The following is a 27,334-nucleotide window of genomic DNA, read 5'->3' as shown; positions in this document are numbered from 1 at the left end:
AAAAGACATTCAGTGAATACAATAACCAAGATAAAAATTTTAAAATCAAGGCTAGAAGCTAATGACAGTCTGAGAACATAAGAGTGATGGATGAATGGGACTTGGTGCAAGGACAGGTGCAGCAGAGCTCCAGTTGAAGAACCCTGAAATGTTAATACTGCTTTCTGTCCACAGATGCTGCCAGACCTGCTGAATTTTGCCAGCAATTTCTGCTTTCATTTCAGATGTCCAGCATCTACAGTTCTTTGGTTTTTTTTTAAATTACTAGACATTGGAGAGCAATTTAGATACTGGAGAACACTTTGTGAATGATTGCAAAGCATGCGTCATCAGGATGGTCAAATAAGGCAATTTTAGGGAGAGGGGCTCAAGGAGATTACAAAGAAAGGGGGGCAAAGTGGTAATCATTCAGTGACCCAGGCCAAGATGGTAGAATTTGCATTAAACAAATCTAGAATGAAAGGATTTATGATGAATATTAAACTAATGTTGAGCATCATAAAAGCCTATTTGGCCCACTAACATCCTGGTCTGGTCTACATGTTCCAAGTAATATTGGAGTTGAAATGTTAACTGTTTTTCCTCGCAATAAATGCTGCCAGTCCTATTGATATTTCTCTAGCATTCTCCAATATGAAATTATGCACTGGGGTCTAGATCATTTATATTGGGAAAGCAAAGATTCCAACATTGATCTTGGGGATCTCCGCTACAAACATTTCTCTGGCCTGAGAAGTATCCATTAAAACAGTTCTATTTTCTGTTGCTCAGTTAATTTAGTAATCATGTTGCTATTATCTCTCTCTTTTATTTCATGAGCTGTAAAACTTTGTTTATAAGTATTTTTGCTCATTCATTCACGGAATGTGGGCATCACTGGCCAGGCCAGCATTTATTGTCCATCCCCAACTGTTCTGCAGAAGGTGAAGAGGCCTTCTTAATCTGCTGCAGTCCTTGGGCTGTTAAGGAGTTCTAGGATTTTGACTCAGCAAATCATAAGTACTTCATAGCCAAGGAAATACTCTAAGTGTAGTCACTGTTGCAACGTACAAAACAGCAGCTAATTGGTGCACAGCAAAGTCCCAGAAACAGCAGCATGATAATGACTAGGTAATCTATTTTTGCAATGGATTGAGGGAACAATATTAGCTTGGACACCAGAGGTATCTCCTGCTCTGCGTCAAAATGATACTATGGGATCTTTTACATCCACCCAAGTAGACAGCTAGGCCCTCAATTCAACATCTCTTTTGAAGGACCTCACTCCAGACAGTGCAACACTCCTTCAGCACTGCACTGAAATGTCTGCCTTGATTTTTGTGCTCAGGTCCCAGAGCAGGACTTGCACCCTGAATTTCATGTATCAGACAGGACAGTGTTGCTAACTGAGTCGCAGCTCAAAAAAAGGAAACAAAAATAAAACAGGCATATATATTAACTAACTGCATTCACAACCCTCCTTGTGCAGAATTCCCAGGAAAGTGCAAAGCAGTGCTGAAATTCCTTACAAGAATTGCGAGGTGAACTATTATGATGGTAACACTGGGTAAGGCATCCAGCATCGCCTGTCACCTCAAGACTATCAAGGCATATTAAAACTGCCAACACAATGAAGTAGGCTAGAATTGTCAGATGGTGGCAGTGCATTGTCCAATTCTAGGTTATAAAATGCCAAACAGGGTACATTGGTAAAGCAAGGTATTATGGAGACCGCTACAGAAATGAAAATTGATTGTGGGGGGAAGAAATTAACCAAGTTACCTGATTCGTAGCAAAATTCTGTCCCATTCTTGGATAAAAGGAGCAGTATTTGGCATCTACTGTAAGTATAAAGAATGGGGATACATGCCGAAATACCTAGAATAAATATAGCAGAAGACATCGACAAAATGGGGTATTTAGTGGTTACATAATTGGGGAGGGGGTCATCACAAAGATTCATAGTTCTTCCAAAAAGTTTAATTTACACATTCTAATTTTTTTTTAAACTTGAAAATATTTTATGAACATGAATTCTGTGGAATATAGTGTTTCAGGACCACTGACCACCATTGTTACACCACTATTCAGAATGAACCCCAGAAATGGAGAGATAATAGTACATTCCAGGTGGTGACAGATAATGATCATCTCTAAAACAGAACAGCCAGCAGTTCAAATTGAATTTGTCAGTTAAGCTACTGGGAAATATTGCATTTTCTTGAACAAGTGAATAAAAAAATCAGCAGTGGTTTCTTAGTCTCCTGCTAATAAAAGAGCTGAACATCTTTGTACAGCAAGACATAAACTATTATACCTCTTAACAGAAGCAACATTAACCAGTCACTCAATTTTGGTGGCAAAATGATGTTTAGGACTGTGTACCAAAAGGAAATCTGAATATGTTTCCATTTTACAGGGTATAAGAGGTTAATCTAAACAAATTGCCCAGGTTAGCTCAAGTGTTAGCAATTTGTACAAAAGACAACCAAAATTTGAACCAGCGTTCCTATTACTCAAATGAAAATCAAAGAACTGCAGATGCTGGAAATCTGAAAGAAAAACAGAAATTGCTGGAGAAACTCAGCAGGTGTGGGCAAATCTGTGGAGAGATCAGTTCTAAAGAAGAATCACTAGACCCAAGATGCTGAATTTGCTTTCTCTCCACAGATGCTGCCAGACCCGTTGAGTTGCTCCAGCAATTTGTTTTTCTTTCCCTATTGCTCATCATTGCCCAATGACACAGATTGGAGGTGCAGATAGATGTCAGGTGAGCACAGAATTAAGACTACACTGAGATGCCCCCACCAACCCTGCCATTCTCCTATTATTCACCAGCTTGCCAACACGCTTACACAATTAGTTTACTTCACTTATCCAAAATAATTCTACAATACCCACCTCCCCAGTGTTTGAAATAAAAATCATAAAACGTGAGCACTAATGGCAAGGTAAGCATTTGTTATCCACTCTTAATTTTGATTGCAAAGGTGTGCAAGGTGAAGCATTTAATTGACATTAAATATCAAGCTGGAAAATGGCATTCTGGATGACGTAGCAGAGAATGATCAGTGGTCCTGACTCTATTTTAACTTAGACTGTCTTGAAAGGAAGGAAAATTAAACTGAAAAAAGTATGATGTTCATTAGCCAATGATAAAGGTATGTGCTGAAAAATTGTAGAGAAAACATTGTAACTTATAGCCAGAAAACAAACTGCTCCTTATTTATATTGTGGCAAATTAAGATACAATAAAATTTGCATTACCTAGCACCACACAAACTAGATTCTCTGCTATCAGTCCAACCATCAGAGGTGAAAATTAGTATCGTTGAGGACTCCTCTTTACACTTCCCTGAAAGGTATTACCCTATTTTTGGCAACTACTTTTTCCAATCTCACTAGCTCATTATTAGGTAATGCTGCCATGCTGCAACAATACCTTGTATCTCTATTGACAAATTGGTTACTTGAACTCTCACACAAGCAGAATTAGAATAATCCATCAATATCCTCAATACTTATCAATTCATTTAAAATTAAAACCACAAAGAAAACATTAATTTCTAGTCGAACATGGTAATTAAATTGGAACAAGATAACAAGCACAATTTTACGTAAGTTTTTTTCTCTCTCAAATTAACTGCTGTACATTTCTACACAAAAAGCCACCACTGTAAATACATCTTCTACAGGCTGGCGAGGCCACAGCTAATGCGTTTCCACAGCACTAGCTTACAGTTACACTTTTAACAATTGACAGTGCTTATTAGAAGAGAATTCTCTATTTTTTCTTCAACGTCTATAGCTCCTGAATTTACAGTGTCCTAAACTAGACATCGTTCAATCATTCCCAAGAAATTCATTCCCTGAGCACCTTGAAGTTTTCTTGGACCCAGCCAGCTGAGTATTTCTTTGTTGGAAGGTTTAAAACTGTTTTCTCTCCCTTTACAGCCTCCTTCATCACCCCCACCATCATCTCCACTCCTACCCAACTCTTGGTGTCCTCCATCACCCTTACCCAGGCCTGCTGCAACCACCTAATCTGTGCAATTTGAGCATGGTCAGGCATCACTACTAAATAGAATACCATGTGGTCAGCTTTAAAGAATTGTAGAAGAACTGGCTGTAGTTGGGAGCATTTTTTCCTTCCATATTTGAAGTGAAAAGCGTCAAAGGTAGAGGGGCTCCAAGCCTCTGCAAGTTGCTGAAGCATATCATCAAAGCATGACTTCATTTCATATCTGTCACCATATACATTAGTGGGTTAACCAGCATTTTGGATTTACTGACCCCATCCAAACGTAGAACATGCTAGATAATGCAAATATTACCGAATAAATATTTTTGTCATCTTAGGCAAGCCTACAGTTAAAGAACAAAAGGCTAAAACTAAAACAGTTAAAACAAACGACATTTTGTTTTCTGATTTGCTTATGTTGAGTTAACAGATTGTCATCCAGATTTTATTGCTAATAAGTGCACAGTATTCTTTAACTGAATGATACCAACCCACAAATTACAACATTAATGGATTAACACCTAATTAATTTACATGGTATCTGCTTGCTATTTCAACAGTAGTAATTCAACAAGTTTAAACAGATTTACATCCCATTAAAATAAACGATAGATTAATGTCACAAATGTATATTAACAATGTTTTTGATCCTTAAAATGTTTTAATTAATATTTAGTCTACTGTATTTTGAAGTAATGTGACATCTAATAAAGAAATAATAATACTCAATATTCAATTAAAATGGTCAATCTAAAAACTGCTTTTCAAATTATGTGGACAAGCACTAAAAAGATGAAATCGTACAATCGTAAATGCAGATTTAAAATCACATACTATGAAGCAGTCTATTTTTCCTTTCTATTAACCTTTCAGTAATGTTCAGGCTTGACATTCAAAAGAAAAACTCCTGGTTATACATGAATCATGAATTTTGATGATGAAAGTTTAGAGGTTTGTTGACCGAATCTTGAAAATATACGAAGATATTTCAAAACAATTGGCTGCTTGCATCCATAGCACACAAAAAAGGGCCAAATCTTGCTTATATGAGGCATTTCAAACCATGAACAACTATTTGAGCTTTTTCCCTGCACTCTTCAATTGAAATGTAACGTGGATTGAAACTTGCTGGAAAGAGAGCTTATAGTGTCATCACGAGGGCAAGGTAGAGTTCTGGGACCTTTGTGAAGGAAAAAAAAGTTGTAGGGGAAAGAACAGTTGAAAAGAATCTTATCAAGTCTTTAAAGGCAGGGAAGGAGTAACATGGATGACAAAGATGTGGGACAGGTGGGAAGTGTGTGTCCGTGTGGCAAAAGAGAAGCTCCACAGGAGAAAAGTTCAGTGACATAAGAAACTTCACCTGATTGTTGACAGAATTAATGTATCCTAAAGCCTAATATCTCCTAGTGGGGTAATATTAAAATATATCAAATAAGTCACATGCACAATGTTACGATTGGACTAGCCTAACTCAAACCCATAAGCACAAAATTTTGCACAGGGTCAGCAGAAACTGCTTTGAACTTACCCGGTCAATGGCTTTACCTACTCGTGAAACGCTGCAGTGAATGTCCTTGTGGTCAGAAGCCAGTTTTTGAACTGTGTCCTTTATTCTTTTGCAACACTGAGACAAAACAAGCGACAAGGTCCCTGACAACTCAACATCTTGTCCTAATGCCAGATAAAAAAAAACACATGAATTTAAATCTTTAAAAACAGGCATAGTTCAGCCCTTATTCCTATACTAATAACTTACTGTTGCTTATAAATCATACATTATCTTTTGGCCTCTGATGACGTCTTCATATTACTAATAATATTGCAATTTATAACAGAAGCTTAATTATATCCAAATTAACACACACATTGCAAGCCTCTTCAGTCAATTTTAAGAAAATTAATTTTCTGGATATGGACATCAGCATCACAGAATACCTGGCCTACACATGTCACTGGACCACTTATGCTTCTGGTTAACATCCCCAGGATATGGACAGTGGGGAATTTAATGACGCTAATGCTGTTGAATATCAACAGTTGACGGTTATACTTGCTCTCTTTTTTGAAATCAGTATTGCCTGAATAATGTGCAAGTATTGCTTGGCACTGATTAGCCCATGCTTCAATTTCCAAGCCTCATTGTGATTAGTGATCAATGATTCAAATATCTTGAAAAACATTCTATTATGGCACAATAGAATTTTGTTTTGTTTTATCTTTTGATCTTATTATCAACGTAAAACACAAAATTCAATTAAAAATACACCCTGAAGGCAGCTGTTCTGGAGTCACTCACTCTTCAATTCCTTTCCTTGGTAAATAGGAATGTAAAGAAAAGCTGTTACGATTCAGAGGCTGAAGTTCACTACCCTAACACTCATTTTCTTCCTTCAAAGACTGACTATAGGCATGCAATTGCCATGTATCTGAAGACCTCTATCACTCCAATTCTAAATTCCTAGCCATTCATAATGGCAATCTCTTAGAGTTTGAGTCACGCAGTATGGAAACAAGCCCCTCGGTCAAACCTCTACGCCAGCCAAGTTCCCAAACTAAACAAGTCCCACCAGCCTACACTTGACTGTTATTCCTCTAAAAACTTTCCTATTCATAAATGTTGTAACTCTACCTGTTTTCACCACTGTCTCTTGCAGTTCATTCAACAAATCAACCTCTCTGTGGTTAAAAAAATTGGCTTTCATGTCCTTTTTGAAATCTTTTTCCTCTCATCTTAAAAATATGCCCCCTGGCTTTGAATTCACCCACACTCTTAAAAAGACCCTTGTCATTCGACTTATCTAATATTTGTCAATATACAATAACCATTACCAATCTGCAGATTCAATTTCCAAGCTGTTGGCACAGTCCAATACTTTTCATTATCTCATTAAGGTCTGCTGAGCACAAGAACAGCGTAAGCAACTAAAGCTTCATTTGTGTACACTGAATGAAATCTAAGTTATTGAATGATTTTTAAAAATCCTTCTCAGTAAATTAATGACCACATTCCATCAGCTGTAGTAAATGGTGGATATTCGAAAGCTATCCAGATTTCCAGAAACATTTTCTTCATCTACCGTGATCATAATGAATGGCAGAGGAGGCTGGAGGGCTTGAAAGACCTACTCTTGTCTTCTAGGTTTCTAACTATATCAGGATTGCAAGATTTTCTTGCTTGAAAGGAGGAGGAATTTTGTAAAATACTGTCACAAAAACTAATAAAAATATGGCATAGAAAACGCACACAAACACAGGATTGAAGCTTAAAAAGGGGAGGATGCTTTGCATGAAGACAGGGACGTAAAGGGAGGTACAGTTTAAAGCTCTTGGAGCTCATGAGGGATTAGGTTTTAAATTTGAATCCTAACGTTTGTTTAGTTTCTTCAGCAATGACAATGTTTAGAGATTGAGTGGCTGATGAATGGTATTTATTTGTTGCTGGGCACTGGTTTATGAGTTTGAGAGAAATAGGTGGAGAGAGCGTGCCTGTCAGTTCTTGCTTGTAAATCTTTCTTTCCCCCCCCATCTCTGCTCTTATTCAGCAAATGCTCAAGGGAAATTACAATTGAAATTAAAGGTGTTTCCATTTAGAAGCAGCTTAACAGCATGAAACACTTAAATTAACTTGTGATGTTTCATTAATTAATTTGTGATGTTTCAGCCACAGACATGTAAGTTGAACTGTTGATTCACGACAGTGGTTTCATTAGGTCCTGAGATAAAATCCTGGTACTTGGTCAAATCAATTAAACTTCCCTCTGAAAAAGAACACTGGGTACGAGCATTGAGTATTTTATATTGTGGATTAAATGACAAGAGATCAGACATTGCTGATTCACACTACCAAATGTATTTTGTAGGTTAAATAAACAGATTTTAAAATCTGTAAAAACAATAAAGATTATGAAGATAACATGGTCACCACACCACAGTGCCGCCACTGCCAAGATTTCAGTTGTCATATGGCCCTGACCCTCACATAATGCCTCATTTTGTTAGAAATGAAAGGGGAAGCACAAGACAAAATTTTAAAAAAAAATTTTGGTCGGGGGGGTGTAGAAGCGAACCATGGGGCTTGGGCTCGCATGTGTACAAATTAGACAGTGGCAGGATAGGTTGAGAGAGCAGTTAATTGAACATGGGCTTTACAACTATAAACAGACTACAAAAGCTTGGAAGTCAATGGTAACTGTGATGATGCTATGACTTTAAGTGATGTATTTTGTCTTGCTTTCTTTTAAAAAGGATTGAACAAGAGGTGCAGAGCAGTATGTGGCAACGTAAACAGCTTGTGAGCCTTCGCTATTTTTTTTTAAAAATGGTTGCAATGATAGAAGCAGCCTGGATGGAAGTGGCCAGTCTCCTCAACCAGGATTTCCAGGTTTTGTTTTAGAAAGCTTTTTGAATTCAGCCGAAGCTGCCAAGATCCTGATGAAGCAGAAGCTATTTTCTCCTGCTAGAAATTGGCATTTGTCTTCCTACTGCAGGCAATGTACGCAAGAAAACCTGACTTTTGAATGTGCCTTTTTGCTAAGGGGTGTGTTTATGGGATGAGACTACATTTGAACAGTTAATGTATAATAGTTACTGTATCTATTATTCTGTTAAGTTTTTCAACATAGTTAAGTTATTATAAATTCTTTCTTTTGTTGTAATTTAAGCATAGAGTTTGAATAAGTTATGTTTTACTTAACACAGTAATTTGACCAGTTGAATCGCATCTGGGACACAAATTCACTTTTGCCCTTAACATAAGCAAAAGCTGTGGTCTAGGCTACCTTGTTAAAAAATTTTGAGGTGGTCTGGTCTGGTCCACAACCCAATGTGGCCTCAACTTGAGTACTGTGACAAATCCTGGACACCACTCTTATAAAGCACGCAATGGCTTGCATTTGCCAGGACAATTTGCAACAATGAAAACTGAGAGACAACAACCAATACTTATTATGCATGAGTGAGCTGATTGGAGTCCACTTGCCAACCAGTGGTATTACCATGGAGAACGCATAAAGATAAACAAAAATAGAAACTGTTGGAAAAGCTCAAAAGGCTTGGCAGCATTTGTGAAGTGAAGTCAGAATTAATGTTTTGGGTCCGGGAGGACTCATCAGACCCGAAATGTTAACTCTGATTTCTCTTCACAGATAGTGCCAGACCTGCTGAGCTTTTCCAGCAATTTCTGTTTTGGTTTCTGATTTACAGCATCCACAGTTCTTTCAGGTCTTACGCTCAAAGATGACTGAATCTTGGTAAGATGTTTTTTTCTTCAACAATATGCTATTTCTGTATTACCAAACAACAATTGGCACATGTTACAACTACATTTTTGGGATTAGAAATGATTTTGATGTTCCTACTTGTTCTAGCAGTGACTAACTCCCAAGTCAGCCTGCCAGTTACTCTGTGGTATCTGAAATTGGGCTCTCCATCTCAGGAACCTGCCCTACGTTTGTTAAATAGATGAAAACCACCTGGCCTTTTATATGGCCACTTTGGCAAATTTTGACCTAAAAACAGTTCTGACCACTGGAACGTTTTAAAGATTCTGTCTAGTGTCTCCTGATCAAATTTATAACAACCCTAATTTTCATATAAAATCATCAATCCATCACACTCATTTTGTGAAATTCCTACAGTTTGCAACTTAATATTTTGGGGAAACACTAAACAGACTGCAGCAATTATGGGTAACTTAGCAACTCAGGTTAATGAGGGCTTGAGGTAACAAATTGGGAGGATGTGGCTACAGAGGGAATTGAAAACATGGGTGAGAATCTTATAAATGGGATCCAGTGAGATTGATGAATGAACCGAACAGATTAAGAACTAGAATACAGACAAAGATTTGGATACATCCAAGTTCACAGAGGATGCTAAAAATAGGAGGCCATCCAAAGACTTCAGATGACAAAAGTTTGGATAAGACTTTCAGCAGAGGAGGCTGAGAGAAAGTTAGAAAAAGGTTGAACTATGTGTTTGGTGGTAAAGCTGCTAAACTGCGAGGTCTGAGAAATCTCAACCTCAATCTCAAGAAAATACTGTGATGCAGCAATTATATGTTTTGTTACTAAATGACACCTTCAGAGAAATTTTGTATAACCCATACATTTCAGATCACAAAACTAGTTAGTCACTATTCAAAATCTGCATTTACACAGGAAGAAAGTTCCTATGGGATGTCAACACACATAGAACTATGAGCTAGGTGGCAAAAGCTTCAAGAAGGAAAGAATAAGGAAGTAAAAAAAATCTGTTAAGATTAATAAGGAAGAGGCATTGGATGTCTTAGCAAGCATACAGTTACATAAATCCCCAGGGCCTGGTAAGATGCATTCCAAGCTGCTATGGGAGGCAAAGGAGGAAATTGCTGGAACCAAGGCAGATGCATGTAATAGTTCACCAGCCATGGGTGAAATGCCAGATCACTGGAGGATAGTTAATGTAGTTTACTTGTTCAAGCAGGGATACGCCAGATAATTACAGACCAGTTAATCTGACAACAGTGGTGGAGAAATTATTGATAAAATAATTCTGAAGGACAGAATTATTCAACACTTGGAAAGACAAGGATTGATCAGGGGTAGCCAGCATGGATTTGTTAAAGGGAGATCCTGGCTGACTAATTTAATAGTTTTTTTTAAAAAGGTGATTAAATGTATTGATGATGGTACTACAGTTGATGTGGTTTACATGGACTTCAGTAAAGCCTTTGACAAAGTCTCATGAATACTGTCCAAAAGCTAAGAGCCTATGAGATCCCAGGCAAGCTGGGATTCCGGATCCAAAACTGGCTTACAAGTAGGAAGCAAAGAGGTGGAGAGTTGTTTCTGTAATTGAAAGCCTGTGACAAGTGGTGTATGAGGGATTAGCGCTGCGGTGGAATTTGAACCTGGGTGCCCAGAACGTTAGCCGAGTCTCTGGATTAGTAGTCTGGTGATAATACCAAAAGGCTATCATCTCCCCAAGCTACTACGTCCCTCAGGCTCTTTATCAGATTAAGTATTAACACTACATCTGATCCTATCTCTACTCGACATTTGCCTCATTGAACACAATAGTTAAATATTAGGTTGATTTTTTAAACTCTTCCTAACGCAACAGTTCTGCATCATTCTACTGTCCCAAATCTTGAATATCCCGAACTGTATGAAGAACAATCACCATGAAAGCAGGTAACACATTCCATGGTAATCAAGCAATAAATTCATAGGTTCCTACACAACTCCCTGATCTTTACTGTTGTCATGGAGAGGGATAGGCGCAGACTGTGTGGGAATGCATTTAATTGGGGAAGGGGGGGAGGTACAATGCTATTAGGCAAGAACTCCGGAGCATCACCTGGGATCAGATGTTCTTAGGGAAATGCACGACAGAAATGTGGAGGCTGTTTAGGGAGCAGTTGCTACAGGTACTGGAGAGGTTTGTCCCACTGAGGCAAGGAAAGGATGGTAAGGTGAAGGAACCTTAGATGACAAGACATTAGGAACACCTAGTCAAGAGGAAGAAGGAAGCATACTTAAGGTTGAGAAGGCAAGGATCGGACATGGTTCTCGAGGTCTACAAAGGTAGCCAGGAAGGAACTGAAGAATGGACTTAGGAGAACTAAAAGGGGGTATGAGAAAGCCTTGGTGGGTAGGATCAGGGAGAACCCCAAGGCTTTCGATACTTATGAGAGGAACAGGAGGACGGCTGGAGTGAGAGTAGGGCCAATCAGCGATAGTGGGGGGAACTCGTGTGCAGAGTCAAAGGAGGTAGGGGAGACCCTTAATGAATACTTTGCTTCAGTATTCATCAGTGAGAGGGGCCTTGACGTGAGGACAGCATGAAACAGGCAGATATTAGGAAGGAGGATGTGCTAGAAAATTTGGAAAACATGAGGACAGATAAGTCCCCTGGGCCAGACAAGATATACTCAAGGTTTGTATGGGAAGCAAGGAAAGAGTCTGCTGCCCCTTTGGCAATTGTATTTGTGACTCCACTGTCCACTGGAATAGTACGAGAAGATTGGAGGGTGGCAAATGTCATTCCCTTGTTCAAGAAAGGGAAAAGGGATAATCCTGGAAATTACACACCAGTCAGTCTTACTTCTGCGGTGGGCAAATTATTGGAGAAATTCTGAGAGACAGTATTTATGATTATTTGGAAAAGCATAGTTTGACTAGAAATAGTCAGCATGGCTTTGAGGGGGGCGCAGGTCACACCTCACAAACCTTATTGAATTCTTTGAGGGTGTGACAAAACACATTGTTGAAGGTAGAGCAGTGGATGTGGTACATATGATTTTAGCAAGACATTTGATAAGGTTCCACATGGGAGGCTCATTCAGAAAGTACGGAGGCATGGGATTCAGGGAAATTTGGCTGTCCAATAGAAGACAGAGGGTAATAGTAGATGGAAAGTATTTAGCCTGGAGCTCAGTGACCAGTGGTGTTCTGCAGGGATCTATTCTAGGACCTCTGCTCTTTGTGATCTTTATAAATGACTTGGATGGGGAAGTGGAGGGGTGGGTTAGTAAATGTGCCGATGACACAAAGGTTGGAGGAGTTGTGGACAGAGTGGAGATTGTTGTAGGTTGCAACAGGACATTGACAGGATGCAGAGCTGGCCAAAGAAGTGGAATTCAATCCAGAAAAAAGTGTGAAGTGATTCATTATGGAATGTCGAATGTGCATGCAGAATACAGGGTTAAAGGCAGGATTCTCAGCAGTATGGAGGAACAGGGGGATCTTGGGGTCCATGTCCAGAGATTACTCAAAGTCCCTACCCAAGTTGATAGCATTACAAAGAAGCGTATGGTGTGTTGGCTTTCATTGGCAGGGGAATTGCATTTAAGAGCCAAGAGGTTATGGTGCAGCTATAAAAAACCCTGGTTAGACCACACTTGGAAAATTGTGAGATAACAAAGTGTGGAGCTGGATGAACACAGCAGGCCAAGCAGCATCTCAGGAGCACAAAAGCTGACGTTTCAGGCCTAGACCCTTCATCAGAAAAGGGGGATGGGGAGAGGGTTCTGAAATAATTAGAGAGAGAGTGGGAGGCGGACCGAAGCTGGATAGAGGAGAAGATAGGTGGAGAGAAGAGTATAGGTGGGGAGGGGATAGGTCAGTCCGGGGAGAACAGACAAGTCAACGGGGTGCGATGAGGTTAGTAGGTAGGAAATGGAGGTGCGACTTGAGATGGGAGGAACGGATAGGTGCAAGAAGAACAGGTTAGGGAGGTGGGGACGAGCTGGGTCCCTCAAGACACACCTCCAATTCCTACCTACTAACCTCATCCCGCCCCGTTGACCTGTCCATCATCTCCGGACTGACCTATCCCCTCCCTACCTCCCCACCCAAACTGTCCTCTCCAACTATCTTCTCCTCTATCCATCTTCGGTCCGCCTCCCCCTCTCTCCATATTTATTTCAGAACCCTCTCCCCATCCCCCTTTTCTGATGAAGGGTCTAGGCCTGAAACGTCAGCTTTAGTGCTCCTAAGATGCTGCTTGGCCTGCTGTGTTCATCCAGCTCCACACTTTATTATCTCGGATTCTCCAGCATCCGCAGTTCCCATTATCTCTGATCACGACTTGGAATATTGTGTTCAGCTGTGGTCACTTCGTTATAGGAAAGATATGGAAACTTTAGAGAGGGTGCAGAGGAGATTTACCAGGATGCTAAAATAATAAAATGTGAGGCTGGATGAACACAGCAGGCCAAGCAGCATCTTAGGAGCACTAAAGCTGACGTTTCAGGCCTAGACCCTTTAGGACGACAGGTTGAGGGAGCTAGGGCTTTTTGCATTGGAGCAAAGAAGGATGAGAGGTGACTTAATAGAGGTTTACAAGAAGATGAGAGGCATAGATAGTGTGGATAGGCAGAGACTTTTTCCCAGGGCAGAAATAACTATTCAGAGGGGGAATAATTTTAAGGTGATGGGAGAAAGTTATAGGAGAAATATCAGAGGTAGGTTCTTCACACAGAGTGTGGTAGGCATGTGGAATGCGCAGCCGGCAGTGGTAGTGGAGTCAGATACTTTAGAGACTTTTAAGCAACTCTGGTATAGGCATATGGATGATAGTAAAACGTAGGGTATATAGGGTAGATTGATGTCAGCGCAACATTGTGGGCACTGTTCTATGCATTCTCAATTTCACAAAATACACATTGTTTCATAAATCCTATGCTACTACATTATAGTTCTAATCCAACGAGCAATGATCATACCATTACATATAAAGTCATTGTTACTGTACAAAAAGTCACAGAGGATACATCAATTATATACACTGCCATAAATTTCCAGAATAGATGTGGCAGCAGGCTTACCAGGCAAAATTTTCCTCCAGATTTGAGAACATACAAATTAATTCATCAATAGCATGCAGTAAGGTGGCACTTGTGGTTAAAAACAGTATAGCATGCAGCACTCTATGCGTAACATAAGGAATAATTCAGCTTTGTGCAGAAGTTAAACGAAAATTGCTTTGAACAGTAGCAGTGAAGTCAAAGATGCCAACAGACAGACATCTGCTGTTCCTCCCAAAATTAAAAAGCTATACATATTTTGTAATTGTTTTTGCTATCATAAAGAAAGCACCTCTTTCTCCACTCAAAAATCAGTTTTAGGTCCTGCAGATGTGACATTAAACTAAAGGGTATTACCCTGACAGAAACAATAGTTCAATGGAGCGACAAGTGGAACAGATAGGTTTTCCCAAACCATCAATATGTATGCGCAAACTGGCTTGTACATTTCCTTCATTACAGCTTAAAGTGCTGTTAAACATGCTTCACTATGAAGCATTTGGATGCCCTGAGATCAGAATAAGGCACTAAAATAAAAGTGTGTTTACAAATTTCTTCACATTTAATTAAAATGTTGTTAAATTATGTTGACCACAAATTGCAATATTATGAGTCATGTTGTTTCGGGCAATCACTTACCAGGGAATCTCTCACTTCAGTATGCCTAGTTGAAAAGGATGCCTCCTAACATTGTCCATTGGACTTTCACTCTGATAGCAAACAAGTTCACATGAGGTTTGAAGGAGTAAAATCATCATTTCTGGTTCCAATTAATAGCCCTAGAGATCCAATCCACCAAAAAAAAACCTGAGCCTTAGTGCTATTCATACCTGTATTGCTTATTGAGTTTTTAAATATTTTTTATTACTTACAGATGCAGAGCTTGGGAGAAAAAGTACTTGTCTTATGCCTTGGTGGATAAACATGGAATTGGCATACAAAGGTAATTGTAGTTACATCTCAAGACATATGATAAAACTAATAAAGGCAACTTTGTAGGTGATTCTCCAACTCCATGGGTTTTTTAAAATTCAAGAGAACTTTTTTTCCCAAGCCAACACATAACAGGAAAAGAGGAGGTGCAATTCTAGATTTAGTCTTAGAGAAATGAGAATGGGCAAGTGGATGAAGTGGCAAAAGGTGACTATTTTGGAGATAACGACCATGATAGTTAATTTGGCATCACTGTAGAAAAGGCAAAGATAGTTCAGAGTAAAATTTATAAATTGAAAAGAGCCAAGAGGTAATCTGATAAAGTTGCACTAGATACAACTCCCCGAAGTGAAACTCAGTGGAGGCATTCAAAAGAAAGATTTTACGGGCATGGTGTAGACATGCCCCCACAAAAGAAAGGGTGGCACCGCCTCCTGGTTATCCAAAAACAGATCAATGCAACCAAATAAAGCTTATGACAGTCACAAAAAAATTACTGTTGAAGCCTAGGGGGGGCGTAGAAGGTTTTTTTAAAAAAATCATTCATGATATGTGGACTTTGTTGACTGGGCCAGCATTTATTGTCCATCCTTAGTTGCCCTGGAAAAAGTGATGGCGAGCTGCCTTCTTGAACTGCTGCTGTCCATCTGATGTAGGTATACTTACAATGCTGTCAGAGGGAACTCCAAGATTTTGACAGAATAACATTGAACAAATAGCAATATACGTAAGCTATCCACTCAAAAGGGTTCCAGATTCACGCTCAATCCATACTATTAGCTGATTTCAACAAGGCAGCAATGTCAAGTAAATGAACCACCTCTAGGATAAGCAGGGAAGGGAATCAAAGCAGAAAACCTATGACCCTTAGTGTAAAGCTCACATATAGGAACAGGTGATGGTGACAGATAGAAATGACGGACAGTCAAGTAAACTATCAGCTGAGAGAGATGGTTGCATAAAAATCTAAGTAATAATGCTGGTTGTTATGACTCAGGATAATGCTTGAATTCATTGGAGCACGGCTAAGTAAGAATTATCTGCAAAAACAGGTAGAAAATGACGGAGAAAAACATATACGCATTTCACCCACACAGCAGTTTAGGAATACTAAAGTGGAAAATGGGAAGTAAAGTGGAAAGTATGCAAGTAACATTGAATTTCCAGGCTTGCCAGATTTGTAGTTGTCCTTAGTTTGGCTCATCTTAAGCACAAATGGTCTCAATATTATTGAGTAGAAAATAAAATAATCTCAACAATGGATCTGTTCCTAACAATGGTAGCTCACACAATCAGATAGATTCTAACACTCATTGCTAAAGCTCTTAGGATTGCAACCTGGACATGAAAAGAGGAAAATAACCAGAATTCAGGAAATCAAATCACAGCATGCAGCAGAAATCTTCAGAAAAGATAAACAGAAAACACAAAAAAAGGGAAGAACTAAAATGATCCCCAACAATCAACTACAAATTATGTGGAACTGATTATCATTAATGTTCAACACCATTGTTATAAAACAAAAGGACATGGCATATTTTGCAGACTAAAGAGAAAGCAAATAAACTGAGTGATGATTATGAAACCATAGTATACATGAGATAATAAATACTAATCTCATCAGATGGTGCAAAGAACAATTGTGATTTAAGATGAACAGCCAAGATATAGATTACGTAAGCATAATTAAGAAAATGTACACATTTAATCTGACCATAAAAAACTAAAAATATTTCATTTGACACAACATCTTACAAGAATATAGTGCAATTGCAATAGATAAGGTATTTGAATTGGCTTGTCTAAACCATTCTGAAGTTATACATCATTCCAACTGCACTTACCTCTGCTGTAGAGTTGATTCAAGTACTAAAAGCACTAACCGAAAACCATATATAAAAAGGACTCAAAACACTTGCTCTGCCAGTGACTTCGGACATTTCCCATTGCTTCCAATATAACATTACCTACCATTCAACAATCATTAAAGTATATTATCTGGTCACTATCACATTGCTATTGGAGAGATTTTGTGTGCATAAATTCACGGTCACAATTCCTACATTGCAACAATGACAAAATTTCAGAAGATATGCATTTGACTCTGAAACACGTTGGAACATCTTACAGTCACCACATAAACGCAAGTCTTCCTTTCTTTCACTGACAGTATGTAAGTCTAATGTATAAATGAAACTGCAATAATTGAAATTTGCACATGCACAGGCAACCAAAACACACAATTACAGCAGTCAGATCTCAACTGCTTACAGAATTTTCTTCTTATTGTTTAATCTTTTTCTGCTTTGTGAAGAGGGCAGATTCAGCAAAAGCAGGAGCTAATTCTAATGAAAGCAAATCAATATACCGCAATATTTTGGATTAAACTTGCATTTAACCCAACTTAATATTCAACTGCCAGCTCTTTAGACAGCACAGAAATAGTTACTATACCAAATAAAGACATCACTAATACTCTCTATCCAAATCATTTTCAACTGAACCTAATCAAAATCAGTTGAAGTTTCATCAACTATCAACCAATCATGGAAGAAAGCTGGTTCAATGTAAATCAATCACCTCCTCCTCCTCCTCACGCCTAAGAAAATCATAATACAAGATCTCAGCAAGTGCAAATAACTAAAAAACACAGTTTAAACAAGATGTTTAACATAGTGGAACATTTCACAGGTGCACTGTCACCAAGACATATAAGGCAAAATTAGGGGAGACAACCAAATGTTCTGTTAGAATCTTTGATACCAATTCACTAAAGAAAACCTTAGTCGGTACACTAAATCTAGCCATGCTTTTAACATTTGCAAAGGTCAGGTGGGAATACAAAAAAAATCATATTCAGCATAATGTAAACTTACTGTAAACAAAACACCTCAGCTACAACTTCAAAATTAATTATACATTTTATGTATGTTCCTAAAACCTTATGACCACATTATTGTAATTTGGCTTAAATTTGTAATAAAAGATTTAAAAACTATAGACAACTATTTTTGAGCAGCATAATAGCCAATTTACAACAATTAAGATTTTCTGAGAGATGCACTTACATCAACTCCCTGTTGTAATTACATCATGACTATCTGTCAAACAACTAATATTACCATTATCACATTGTGGTGTGCACAAAAATCAAATATCTGCAACAGGGAAATTTTAGCTTGAAACATGCAGCGTGCCATCTGACTACTGTAGTGGAAAACATGGTAAATAAATAGATGAGAAATAGGAACAAGCCCCATTTAAAGTTTTTGAGAAAATTTGCAGCTCAGGTTGTGAATGATTTTGCAGACTTGCTCGCTGAGCCGATGTGTTGGATTGCAGATGGTTCATAACCCTGCCAGGTAACATTATCAGTGCACCTCTGGTGAAGCGCTGGTGTTCTGTCCCACTTGTTCTTAATCAGGTATCAGGGTAGCCCACAAACCAACAACCACCCTGCGGCAGCTACTGACAAAAGTAAAGGATCCCATACTCACAACCAATAAAACCAACTTAATATACAAAATACAATGCAAGGGCTGCAAGAAACATTACACAGGCCAAACTGGAAGAAAACTGACAATAAGGGTACAAACACCAATTAGCTACCAAGAGATACAACCAATTCTCACTGGTCTCAGCACACACGGACAAAGAAGGACATAAATTTGACTGACAACATATCCGTAACAGCACACGCCAAACAGAGATATGCCAGGGAATTCCTGGAGGCCTGGCAATCCAACCAGGACTCCACCAAAGACATCGAACTGAACCAGACATACAAACCGCTGAAAAAGAAAAACCAGAAGTGATGCCAACCACCCGAGCAAACCAAGGCGTATAAATAACAAGCAGGACAGAACACCAACACTGTACCAGTTAAAGACATTGCTAATGAGGCTGTTGACTTGGTCGCTGAGCTGGCTTGTTTTCATGCAGACATTTCGTCACCATGCTAGGTGACATCATCAGCGGAGCCTCCGATGAAACGAATCCTACTTCACTTGGAATTTATACTGTCTGATCTATTATGGTGAGTACTGTCATTTCTGGTTCTATATGGGGTCCAATTCTGTATGTTTGTTGACTGAAGTATGGCTGGAGAACCATGCCTGTAGATACGCCCATGCGTGTCTATGTTTGACTTGGGCTACTATGGTTACCTTGTCCCAGTTAAATTGATGGCCTTCATAGTCTGAATGTACAGATATTAAAGAGAGCTCATCATGCTGTTTTGCTGCATGGGGCAACAACTGCCACAAACATTACATCAGATAGACAGGAAGGAAACAAGCCATCAGAATACACGAACATCAGCTACCAGCAAAACAGCACGACAAACTCTCCTTATTATTTGTACATTCAGACAATGAAGGCCATCAGTTTAGCTGGGACAAAGTAACTATAGCAGCCCAAGCCAAACACTGACACTCACGGGATTTCCTAGTGGCATGGTTCTCCGCCCGTACATCAAATCAACAAACATAGAATTGGTCCCCATATATAAACCCATACAGATCAAAACCGGAAATAACAGAACTCACCATAACAGACCAGACAGTATAAATTCCAAACGGAGTACAAGAACATTGCTTCGTCAGAGGCTCCACTGATGACATCACCTAGCAGGGTGACAAAACATCCAAGCAAAACAAACCAGCTCGGCAAGCAAGTCAACAACCTCATCCACAACCTGAGCTACAGACTTTTGCCAAAGCTTTAGACGTTACTAATATTATCTATCCAAATCATTTTCAACAGAACCTAATCAAAATCATTTGAAGTTTCATCAACCAGTCATGGAAGAAAGTTAATTTAATGTAAATCACTCACCTCCTCCTCCTCTTGCCTAAGAAAATCATAACACAAGATCTCAGCAAATGCAAACAACAAGAAAAAACTATTTAAACATAAGATGTTTAACGTTGTGGCGCACTGACAATGTTATCTAGCAGGGTGACAAAACGTCTCCAAGCAAACACACTGGCTCGGCGAGCACGTCTACAACACTAGTTCATTTGCCGGCATTTGGCTCATATCCCTCTAAACCTTTCCTATCCACATATCTGTCCAAATGTCTTACACATTGCATCAACCTCTACAACTTCCTCTGGCAGGTCATTATGCCCTTCAAGCTTACTCAACTATTAGATATGGCCTTGGCTGATTTCCTGCTACTACATCTTCCTGCATTACCTCTATATCCCTTGATGCCTCTTAGATCCCCAAAAATAGCGAGTTTTGAGAAGATTTGAGAAGATCCATCCCCAAAAATATATGAAACCCGGTCTTAAATATACTGAGCCTCCATAGCTCTCAGGAGTACAGAAATACAAAACTTCACAACCTTCAGTCACAAAACTTCAATTCCTATTTCTGGATCCTCTGGTCAAAAGAAACATCTCCCTGGCATCTATTCGATTAACAATGTTCAGCTGCTTGTTTTAATTAGATCAAACCTTACACTTCTAAATATGCAATACATGGAAAAGAATCAGAGAATGGTTACACCCCAGGAGTTCTTTTGAGCTGTTTTGCCCCAAGAACAAAGAACTTAGTGCCACCCTCCTGTCTTTATCCCATTGTCCTGTGCCATTTTATTGTCAGAAAATGATACAAGTCCTTTTTGAAAGCCTTAATTGAACCTGTCTCCATCGTAATCTCATTCCAGATTCTAACCATTTTGTACATCTTGCTACTGTTTCTTTCGCCAATTACTTGTGTCCTCTGGTCCATGATCTCTTCCACACTTCGGATCAGTGTCCCCCTCTACCCAGAGTATTCTTAACTTTGAAACTTCTGAAAGTTTCCCTTAACCTTTCCTTCTCCAAAAACAGTCCCAACTTTTCCAATTTACATTAACTTGTTAGGGCGCTACATTCAAAGTGACTTCAAACGGGATTGCTAAATGTGCTAAATGCTTCAGAGATAATTAAAGACTTTATGTACTCAGTCCCCTCAAGTATTAAAACACTGCATAAACTGACCTATTCACAGCCTTTTGATAATTATGGAAGACTCCAACGTCCATTTGGAATGTTGTGACATATTCAAAGAACATGTGAGCAAGATAGAAAGCATTTAAAGCACATTTTAAAGTTTCTCTGATACCACTGGAACATCGTAATAATTAGAAAATTGTTCTGATGGAAAGGTCAATGATCTGATGAACATTTACTGTTTCTCTTCATAGATGCAGCCATAACCTGCTGTTTTTAAGTAAGAATGTGTGAGAAGTTCACTAGAAAACTCTTGCATTCTACCTTGGATTGGCACCATCCTGGCCACAACCATACAAAAGTAAATATATAGTCAAGGAGAAAAGATGTCATTCTCAACACAGCCAATTTCTTTACATTGTAAGACTCAAACTGCATGTAAATAATTCAGAATTGAACTGACTTGATACTTTCAAACAAAATGCAAGGTGCCGTAAGCCTTCCGTTTCTAATTTATAAATAAGGAATCTGCATTTTGCAAGGTATTGTAATTATTTGCAGACTGAAGTGTTCATGCTAATGCAATCTTTTTATTTTATACTTTACTTTTATGATTGTCTATAACCATGTTGTAAGTTATTGACTTGTTTCACTTGTGCTACTACCAAATTCAGCAAAAGGAACCATAATGATTTTTCTACGAAATAAATGTGTCATATGTAATGAAGTCCCTCAACCTTTCTGTTCTCTAATACTTGCACATTGATCCCAAAGTATGACATCTAGAAGTGGATGCAATATTCCAGTTGAAACCAAGGTTTGACATAACATCCTTGTTTTTGGACCCTATACCCATGTTTACAAAAACTAGGATCCCATATGCTTTATTAAGTCTCCCTCTCTCAACTTGTTTTCCAAATTCAAGGATTTGTACATTCAGGTTTGTGTGCTTTCACAATCCTTTCAGAATTATACGGACAGAAACATTGAAATATAGGTCTTGTCTACTCAATCACTACTCCCACAAAGACTCTCATATTAATAATCAGTCTAGCTGAATGCCCTCAAAAGCAGGTGCATCATTCCTCAAGTGAGGAAGCCAGAACTGCACACAAATCTTCATGAGTAGTTTCACCATGGTCATACAGAATTGTTGCAAGACTTATTTTCCCAAAATTAAATGATCAAATACATCAATACAACTATGATATCAGTGCAGGTGACTGTTGTGCAACGTCCAATATCGTGTTATTGTGTGAAATGGAACATTGCAACCTTGTTCTCAGTTGTGATAAAATATTCCAGAGAATTGTAAACTATCAGTGCAGGGCAATATTACACTATCAAACCAAGATGTAAACATATATCTTACATGTGTGCACACACATACGCCAAACAGAGCAGCCAGTATAATTAAAGGCAACGTAAGATTCGTGTGCGCGGGTGAGTGCAATGTGACAGCTGTAGAGGATAAGCCTGTCCGATTGCAATGTGCCCTCGAGTCAATTCAAGTCGCACAAATACAAATTCACACACGACAGGGCTGCCTACTGTTACACATTGGTGGTACTGCTCCTGCTTGGCCCAGTGTCCTGGTCGCCATGGCGGCGCTCACCTCCAGTCTGGGTCAACTCCTGCCTCAGGCCGCTTGTGTACTCGATCAGCTCCTCCAGGGTCCGGTCACAGTGCTGTCCGTACGAGGTGAATTTCTGCAGCACTTTATCCAACTCCCTCTCCACGTTCAGACATTGCTCCATGATACAACCAAACACAAGGGATGGGGGAGGGGAAGAGGATGGATGGTAAACAAACAGTGGAATGGAGCGCTCCGCCAAGCGGACGCTCGTCGGGACTCCTCCTGTACGTGTGTCACACTCTGTTTCTTCCCGGGTCCGGCTTCGCGCCTGCGCCCTTCTTCCTCCTTTCCAATACCCGTTCCGGTTCGAACCGGATCCGCTTCCGCTCTGCGCCTGCGCCTCACCGCTGCTCTGCCCACCTCTAGAACCGTTGTGAGGAGGTGCGCGGTGCAAGCATTGAATGAGACGTTCGACTTGCTCTGCGCCTGCGCAACTTCACGACGGTGTCCGGTTGGCTCCGACCTGTGACGCGCACCTCGCAGTCGAAATTGTTTGCGGTTGACCAACGGCACAACGCGCGACGGCTGGGCGACACCAGTATTCAGTATTTGCGTGGGGGGTGGGGTTTACAACTTGTAAGGAAAGGTAAAGATAAACAAGTATTTATTCACCATATATAATATGCTGATATATTTACATTTTCCACTGCGATTCCTTAAATACAATTATTCCCAAAATACATGGCTGTGCCTGTCGTAACGGTATTCCCTCCTCATGGATTAGACCGAAAGTTGCCCCTGGGGTCGTTGAATTTGTACAATTGGGAGGATAATGTTTCGTAAGGTCAAGGTGGTACCTATCAAGCGAATAAAACAGCCAAGTGATAATCCGGTTTTATTTCTCCTGTGCTTCGATTTATGGACGATGTTTCAGGAAAAGTTGGAGGTTTCGTTATTGGTCCCCGTGCGGCCCTGTTTGGGCTGACCTTTGACCCGCTGTCGCTGTGTTACAGGTGGCCTCCTGGCCCGTGTTAGACAAAACAGTCAGAGTTTTATGGAAGCACATTGGTGTTTGTGAATGCCTGGAGTCCAGCGTTGAATTGCAGTTTTTGTGATTAAAATTGAGATAAAGGGGGAAAGGATGTCTCTAGGCCTGAAACGTCAGTTTTCCTGCTCGGCCTGCTGTGGTCATCCAGCTCGACATCTTGTTATTCCCTTGTCATTGTCACTAGGTTACCATGTGGATATGCCGGTGTTGGACTGGGATGGATTAGTTTAGAAATCACACTGACACCAGGTAACAGTCCAACAGGTTTATTGAAATCACAGGCTTTTGGACCATAACTCCTTCGTCAGGTGCGGAGAGAAAGAAGTACATGGAACACAGAATTTACAAGTAAAAGATCAAAAGGTCACAGAACCGATGAGGCTGTATTAAAACATGTAGGATGCTGCTAAATCTTTAAATCAGTTAGAAGTTTTTAATTGATTAATATGTACATATAAATCCCCGAATTTCTTTCAGGTCACCTCCCCTGAGAGAACTGAAGGTTTTATCAGTGTGAAGAAGAGGTGGCATTTTAGGTCAGACGACGCACGTTGGGTGTGAGGCCTTGATTTGTGTGGCATTTTATGAATTTCTACTGTAGAAACAAAACCAATCTGACTCCAAAACATGAACAAATTCTAAGCTTATGAAACCAAGCCAACAGCAAATGTGGTTGACTTTCAACTGATTTCTGAAAAAGTGTTGCAGACCAGTTGGACCAAAGAGCGGTTTAAAAACTTGAATCAGATGAAGTGTATTCACTGCAATGTTGATCAGCGATAATGGGAACTGCAGATGCTGGAGAATCCGAGATAACAATCAGTCTTGCGGACCGTTGTTGCAAAACCAGAACATCCTTCTTCAGACAAGGAGACCAAAACTGCCAAAAAATGTGGAGCTGGATGAACACAGCAGGCCAAGCAGCATCTTAAGAGCACAAAAGCTGACGTTTCAGGCCTAGACCCTTCATCAGAAAAGGGGGATGGAGAGAGGATTCTAAAATAACTAGGGAGAGAGGAGGAGGCGGACTGAGGATGGCTCATCCCACCCCCTTGACATGTCCGTCCTCCGCAGACTGACCTATCCCCTCCCTACCTCCCCACCTATTCTCTCCTCTCCACCTATCTCCTCCTCTATCCATCCTCGGTCCACCTCCCCCTCTTTCCCTATTTATTTCAGAATCCTCTCTCCATCCCCCTTTTCTGATGAAGGGTCTAGGCCCGAAACGTCAGCTTTTGTGCTCCTGAGATGCTGCTTGGCCTGCTGTGTTCATCCAGCTCCACACCGTGTTATCACTGCAATGTTGAGATTGGTATTAAATACTAGTTTTCCCTGTGATGCCCACATCTGTGACATAATAAGAGTAGATATTTTTCATTGTAAATACTAGGAAATGATATTTGTGCCTTTAGAAACAAATGTCAAAACCTTTTTATGGATATAAACTATTTTGACGTCCTGAAAAAGAGCTCCAAGTGTAAACTGGTTTATTGTTCTTGACAAATCTGACAACTTGGATTAATTAGGAATGAAAACATTGCTGGACTGCTAATACAGAGACCAGCTATTGTTCTAGGGACCTGGAACAAAAACAAAGTTGCTGGAAAAGCTCAGCAGGCCTGTGAAGGAAAAAACAAAATTCACATTTTGGGTCCGGTGACCCTTCCTCAGAACTGATGGTGGCCGGGAAAACATCAGTTTATAGGCAGGCAAATAGGGAGGTGGGTGGGGTAGGGAGTAAACGATAGGATACAGCCTATCACACTAGGAAGTGTGGAGGGTGTCCTGCAGGAGACGGTCCCTGTGGAAGGCAGACAAGGGAGGGAAGGGGAATATGTGTCAAGTGGTAGCATCTCGCTGGAGGTGGCGGAAATGACATTTGATGATCTTCTGGATGTGGTGGTGATGGAATGGTAGGTGAGGATAAGGGGAACCCTATTGGTGTTGCAGGGTTTCACACTTGCTTCACCCCCAACACCTCTCCACAGCCCCACGACACCTTCCTCTGCAACCAGCGAAGGTGCAACACCTGCCCATTTACCTCCTCCCACCCCCGTATCCAAGGGCACAAACATACCTGGTGACCACTTCGCAGAACATCTCCGTTCTGCTCGCAAAAAAGACCCTGAACTAACTGTTGCCTGCCACATTAATGCACCGTCCTTTTCCCTGGCCAACATCTATGTCACTGGCTTGCTGCAGTGTTTCAGCAAAGCTAAACTCAAGCTGGAGGAACAACTCCTCATTTTCCACTTGGGGACCCTACATCCCCTCGGACTCAATATTGAGTTCAATAATTTTAGGGCCTAAACTCTCCCATGTCCCTGCCCCCTACCCTACACACCAGGCCTTGTTACCACATAGCCTGCCATTACATGCCCGCTTTGTCCCCATTAAGAACTATTCAACCTCCCAGCCTGATCGTTAGCAACTCCTTTGTCTGTCCAACTGCCTTTCTCTCTCTTTGGGCTCTATCCTATCGTTTATTCCCTACCCCACCAACCTCCCTGTTTTCTGTATATAAACTGATGTTTTCCTGGCCACCATCAGTTCTGAGGAAGGGTCACTGGACCTGAAATGTTAACTCTGTTTTTTCCTTCACAGGTAGTAGATTCGCCAACTTTAAGTACATTTTAAGTCATCATTGGACAAGCATATGGATGTACATGGAATAGTGTAGGTTAGATGGGCTTCAGATCGGTATGACAGGTCGGCACAACATCGCGGGCCAAACGGCCTGTGCTGTGCTGTAATGTTCTATGTTCCATAGATGCTGCCAGACCTGCTGAGCTTTTCCAGCAACTTTGTCTTTGTTCTTGATTTACAGCATCTGTATTTCTTTTCATTTTTATTCTAAGGACCTGGATTCAAATCCCACCACGGCAGATGGTGGAATTTGAATTAAATTTAATTAAGTGTCTAATGACGTCCATTGCCTTCATTGCCGATTGTTGGAAAAACCCATCTGGTTCACTAATGTCCTTTAGGGAAGAAAACTGCAATTCTTACCTGGTCAATCCTGTATGTGACTCCAGAGCCGCAGCAATGTGGTTGACTCTTAACTGTCCACTGGGCAATCAGGGGTGAGCAATAAATGCTGCCGAGCCAGCAACAGCCTCGTCCAGTGCATGAATAAAAACAGCCTTTTTCCCATTTCATAATTCCATTTCTCCTTTATCCAACACATGAAATCAGTTCAGGTTATCTGTTTAACATAGAAATGTAGACATAGAAAATAGGATCAGAAGTAGGCCATTCAGTCCTGCATCCAAATCAGTACCTGGTTCCTGCTTTCTTCCCATACTCTTTGATCCCTTTAGATCCTAAGAACAATATACCCTTCTTGAAAACTTTCAATGTTGTACCCTCAACTGCTTTTTGTGGCAGATAATTCCGCAGGCTCACCAGTCTGGGTGAAGACATCTCTCCTCACCGAAGTGATTTACCCTGTATCCTTAGGTTCTACCCCTGCTTCTGGACTTCTCAGACCTTCGGAACATCCTTCCTTCATTTAGGTTTGTTACAATTGTGTAGGTTTCTAAGAGAT

The 27,334-nt window shown here is 40.1% G+C and overlaps 1 protein-coding gene across 2 annotated transcripts in view; it reads right to left on the bottom strand.

Moving 5' to 3' along the window:
- The window catches only part of LOC125459120 (E3 ubiquitin-protein ligase RMND5A), a 51,269-nt gene extending 28,186 nt beyond the window's left edge, over nucleotides 1-23,083 (bottom strand). Inside the window, exons 1-3 of one of the 2 annotated variants that reach the window (XM_059650220.1) lie at nucleotides 22,779-23,083; nucleotides 5,529-5,671; nucleotides 1,762-1,857 (exon numbers count right to left, since the gene is read on the bottom strand). In XM_059650220.1, the coding sequence (XP_059506203.1) occupies nucleotides 1,762-1,857; nucleotides 5,529-5,671; nucleotides 22,779-22,920 (381 nt within the window). In that variant the 5' untranslated portion in view covers nucleotides 22,921-23,083. The remainder of the gene's footprint in view (nucleotides 1-1,761; nucleotides 1,858-5,528; nucleotides 5,672-22,778) is intronic. The other variant, XM_059650225.1, reaches the window with a different exon arrangement.
- Between the last annotated feature and the right edge of the window lie 4,251 nt (nucleotides 23,084-27,334).

Source organism: Stegostoma tigrinum, chromosome 1, assembly GCF_030684315.1.
Source record: "Stegostoma tigrinum isolate sSteTig4 chromosome 1, sSteTig4.hap1, whole genome shotgun sequence".
NCBI classification, from domain to species: domain Eukaryota; kingdom Metazoa; phylum Chordata; class Chondrichthyes; order Orectolobiformes; family Stegostomatidae; genus Stegostoma; species Stegostoma tigrinum.
The sequence above is the reverse complement of the archived record's forward strand: the minus strand, read 5'-3'. Positions and strand labels throughout refer to the sequence as shown.